Raw genomic sequence first — 5340 nt, forward strand, 5'->3', positions numbered from 1 at the left:
ATGTTCTCCCTCCTGGTCATTGCTGTGCTCTGCACCAGCTGCCTGGCAGCACGTAAGGACTCATCCTCTCTGCATCAGTTGTTTTAAAATGAACATCCAGCTTCTAATCTGTTGCTCTTGAAGTGACCTCTGTTTTTCTTTTTTTTTTCAGCATATGATTTGAGCTCCTTCTCTCTTCCTGTTGGAGGTAGCAGTGGTGATGCCTTCTACACACAAGGAGACGGAAGGATCAGTGGAATTCGGGTCTGGGAAAATCGAGCTTCTTACATTACAGGGTCAGTCTCCATTCTCCCTCACCTATACATATCTATTTTCTTCCCCTAACATTAGTCGTTCCCTTCAATATACATATCTGCTGTCTTTTTGTAGCCTTCAGGTACGTTACGGTACCACTTGGTCGCCCACTATTGGACGGGAATTAGGAACGGCACAGGAACTGTTGTTACAAGGTCATGAAGCAATTACTCAGGTTAGACAGCTTTGTGTTGATTTTTTTTTAAACATCACCTTTCTTAAATTATATAAGCCATAATGAATTATTTTGATTGGTAACATGGATGTCTAGGTTGCTTTTTAATAACTACTTCATGTTTTTGGGATTAGTTTATATTTCATACTGCTGCCTTCATCCTCGTCCTCGTCCTCATGTAAAGAAGATGTCATTTATCAACTTTTCTTTGAAGGTCTCTGGAAAGTACTCCACCAGCTACATCTACCAACTGTACTTTGTGACCTCTCACGGACGCATCCTGGTGGTAGGCCAGCCAGCTCAGGTCATTAATGACATTTCTTCCTTTTGAAAAACTCAGAATGAATTCTGAAGACTGAGTGTACTAACATTTGGTTTTCTTTCACAGAATTCCTTCAACATGTTCCCTCAGTACCGAGGAGCAGTGCTCAAGACTCTGCATGGACGCGTCAACAGTGTAGGGATCACTTCTCTGGGAGCTCAGTGGGGAATGTTCTACTTTTCCAACGCTTATTTCCATGAATAAATAATTCCTTGAGGAGATGATTGCTACAGGATAGGTTCAGTTTATTTTGTATTGACATCCCAATGTAAAAGCAATGCTTGTGAAACAACAATGTATGAAAACAGAACTCTTGCTGATTATACAAGATACATTTATTTTGGCTGTATAAATATGAGATATTCATTCCTATAAGTGTGCTTTATATCAAAGGTGAGCAGTAAATAAATACATTTTGCAAATTCAGAGCAGTTAAAAACAAAGATGCTGGTTTTGTCATTGTCAATGTTAATTACACACCTATCGAGGTTTGAAGACGTCACATAAATATTGGTTTGGTTTTCATTTATGAATAACTTCACTGTCTCCTGGAGGACATTTTTATTTCCTCCCTCTGTAATGGTTTATGGTGGTTATTTGAAAAGTGCAAAATAAAAAAAAGCAACTTCTCTATTTTGTGATTCTTTTAGAAATATTTGCCGAACTTCTAAAATCAAATTTACAATTTTACTGACACAGATGGGCTGCACAGTCACATTTATATCTTTTTTCTCTATATTTTTGGCATTGAACAAATTGCTTTATGGCACAGTACATCCTCCTTTGTCTTCAGCTCAGCATCAGTCAGACTGGCTGTAAAGTCCTCCCCTCTCCTCAGATGCTGTCGTTCCTCCGGCTCACATTTTGAACATTGTCAAAGCAGAGCAGGAAGTGGTGGAACTACTGCTCCTCTTCTTGGGTTTTCCAGACCCGGTAGCTCAGATAACCACTTCCCGCATAGCAGAGTGTGGTAAGAGATGCAAAGAACTGAGGGAGAGTCCGAAACAAGAATAAATTGTTGACAAAATTAAAATTAAAACGGAAACAATAAAATAAATATATACAATGACTTTCTTTCTTTAAACTCCAATATGAACAACCAAACCTAATTTCACATTCCAAACAGACGCGCAAAATGTTATTGGAATACAAATAAAACTCTCCTGTACTGTCTCTTTCAGTTCTTGTCCTTTGTTCTCAAATCTCAGAAATCCACAGAGTTGGTTATTCCCCATTAAAGAAAAAAAAAAAAAAAGCCCATCAAAGAAAATAAAGCTTGGGTACCCAAAAAATACTATAGAGCTCTGTAGGAAGAAAGAAAAAAATATGATACTCAAGTGGCACATGAGATGAGCTGGATGACAGTGCTTGATCAGTCCTGGCACCACGAGGTAACGGCTTGGCTCTGATCCACTCGCGCCACTAGCAGTGTTCCTGAGGGTCGAGAGGGAGAATCATCTCGGAGGCGTGTCCGCATGGCGAGTCAATCAATGAATCCCACACTTTCTCAGTCTTTGCTTGCTGCGACCCATTTATTTTCTTGGCGCACATAAATCCACTGTTCACAGGTGAAAGTTGGAACAGGAAAGCTCATACGTTTCATTTCCATAAGCCAGGCAAACACGACCCACACGCCGATTAGACACGATCAAAAAACTGTCAGCCATCCCTCTCTGCACACCTGCAGCTAATCACCTGTGCGCTCCTAATATATCTTCACCCCTCCTGCTTCCCCTGGTGGTTGATTTAAAGAAATGATAAATGGCTCCTATACACTGGCCCCTAATTGTTCATGTCAGGAAGACATAACAGTTCAAAACATAATTATATAATGGAGCCAAACAAATAATTTCAAATAAATCAAAGCAAACCAGAAAGGAAAAACCAACCCAAAACCCTTTGTGCATGTCCATCAACAATATTTCATTAACTGTAGCTCATGTTGCAGCGTCTTGCAGAAGACAGTTTGCAACTGGCCTGTCCAGTAAATTAGATATAGTTTGCAGAACATATCGATCTACCCTTATGACAGCTCTTTGCAAACTTCCCTGTCCATTTTCATTACTGTTTAAACGTCTTTTCCACAGTTCAAGGCTGAAGTCTCTGAGTCTCGAGACAACATGTGGAGGCAGCACTGGGGCCTTCATCCTGCTCCTTTCTGCCTTCACTTCCTCCTTCAGTGTTGTCTTCTCCGCCTCCATCATCAAAGATGTGGAACATCCAGCGCAAGACGTCCGGCCGACATAGTGGATTTAATGTCTTAGCAGGGAGGGCACTGTGAAGTTTATCACTGGTACCACTCCTTCGATGTCCAGACTTCCCGCTGCCATCTCTGTGGCCTCCAGGGTGTTCACGCCTTTGTCTTTTTATTGTAATTGAGGTTCTGGAGCCTCTTGTTCCGATTTAGTTTTCCATGGAGTTCTCTGACCTTCAGGCCCAACACTACCAACAGGATGCGAAGCTCGAGAGCTTGTTTCCCAGTCCCAGTGATAGTCCAATAGCTTAGCTCCGAAATATCCGAAATATAAAGAAATCGTTCAGTTTGTGATACAAGCATGAAATTTGGTACACGTATAGCCAAAGGCATTCCAAAAAGATTTAGATATGGAGGCATCATGAATTTTCAGCATGACGCCCATGGTAGCTGTTTTTCAAAATGGCTGCCAGCAACAACTTTTTCTAGAGTGATGGGTACAAAATGTCATTGCAGACAAGATTTGTTGAATTTATTTAGCATATTTACTTGGGCCGTATGGTGGCGCAGTGGTTAGCAGTCTTGCCTCACAGCAAGAAGGTCCCAGGTTCAAGTACTGGCCAGGGGCTTGGGGCCTTTCTGTGTGGAGTTTGCATGTTCTCCCTGTGTGTGCGTGGGTTCCCTCTGGGTACTCCGGCTTCCTCCCACAGTCCAAAAACATGCATGTCGGGTTAACTGGTCACCCTAAATTGCCCCTTGGTGTGAGAGTGAATGGTTGTATGTTTGTATATGTTAGCCCTGTGACAGACTGGTGACCTGTCCATGGTCTACCCTGCCTTCACAGCTGGGATGAACCTGAAAAGGAGTAAGCAGTATTGAAAATGGTTGGATATTTATTTGGTAATGTGTTTTTTTTTTTTTTTTCAATAATTGAACATTTTATTGAAAATTCAAAATGGCCACCATTTCTTCAAACTGGTTACATACAGATGATCAGTCAAATTATACATTTTTCTTGATGCAGATTTTTTTTTTAAGTTTTTATTTTTATTTTAATTTATTTATTTTTACTTCTTAATGCAGAATTTGAATTGCAAATGTTTTAGCTCACATGAGTCTTAAGTGAGGCCACCGAACCTAAAGCTGCGTCCAAACCTGGATGGTTCCAACGACGTCATTACATTCAATGTGATTTCAAAGAAGAGACGACACACGGCTGTGCGCAGCGCGAACGGGGGCAGCGCGAATGATCCGAAAGGGCTTAGGGGTGGCCAATTGGTGTGAACTCCACCCATGGTGTCCTGACAGCCAATCAGCATTGATGTTGTCTGGAGACACAGACAGGATTTTGGTGTTTGGAGTTGGAAATGCCTTTTTTCTGGGTGTTTCGTCTTGATTCCAACAGGACATGGTTCTTTTACCAACGCAGACTGGCGCGACCAAAGTGAAGCAATAGAAGCCACTAGAATAGAAGAGAATAGAGGTTTGAACCCAGTTTTAGGTCTATCACAAGGAAGACTCTTGACACTCGCCTTCACAGAAAGAGAGGGCAGTTCACTGTAACTTATTTTTTGCACCTGCACTGCCCAACGCAGCCCTTCTTACATTTGCGAGCGATGCATTCATAACTGGACTAGCGTGCATATGGTAGGCAAGTCCAGAAGGAAATTTGAAGGAAATTTGAATTTTGCATCATAAAAAATGACTGATTTGATACCGATATCACCTATATCAGAAAATCATACAAGTGACGGCTGCCATCTTGAAAATGGTGGCCATCTTGAATATTTATGACAACTTTTCAATTATCCATAAGACATTTATCAAGTACTATGAATGGTAAATATGTCTTAAATATATCATTTCCATTACTCATAAGAAAACGTTGCTCCCAGCCATTTTGAAAAATGGCTGCCATGGGCACCATGTTGTATGATCCCTCCATATCCAGTTCTTTTTGGAATACCTTTGGCTATATGTGTACAAATTTTCATGCTTGTATCACAAACTGAATGATTGTTTTAGTTAACCGCTGCGCTATGAATAACAAGCGGTGATCCTGGCACATCCGAGTCAGTAGATCTCACATCTTCACTGGAATCTTCATTGTTCTTTCTTGACGCAACAACGCCGTTAAGCTGAGATCCTTTCTCCTCAGCTTTCTTCATCTTCCTAATACTGACCATTTTTCGGTCCAAGGGCATCACAGCTCTCTTGTACTTGAGCTGCTTCATCGCCCAGTTGTCCTTCTTTTCCTATGTACATTCGTTAAAATAATTTTTGTACTGGTCTTTCTGTAGCTCCTTCAACCTTTCTGTGGAGATCCAATTGACAATAGCAGCAGGATGGTGACCG

At 41.2% G+C, this 5340-nt stretch overlaps 1 protein-coding gene across 1 annotated transcript; it reads left to right on the forward strand.

Annotated features, from left to right (window-relative positions):
• LOC115396486 (zymogen granule membrane protein 16-like) lies at nucleotides 1-3038 on the forward strand. Its single transcript, XM_030102370.1, has 6 exons — nucleotides 1-52; nucleotides 152-275; nucleotides 370-469; nucleotides 684-773; nucleotides 858-961; nucleotides 2879-3038. The coding sequence occupies exons 1-6, from the start codon at nucleotides 1-3 to the stop codon at nucleotides 3036-3038; spliced, it is 630 nt and encodes a 209-aa protein (XP_029958230.1).
• The last annotated feature ends 2302 nt before the right edge of the window (nucleotides 3039-5340 follow it).

This window comes from Salarias fasciatus, chromosome 11 (genome assembly GCF_902148845.1).
Source record: "Salarias fasciatus chromosome 11, fSalaFa1.1, whole genome shotgun sequence".
Classification (NCBI taxonomy): Eukaryota; Metazoa; Chordata; class Actinopteri; order Blenniiformes; family Blenniidae; genus Salarias; species Salarias fasciatus.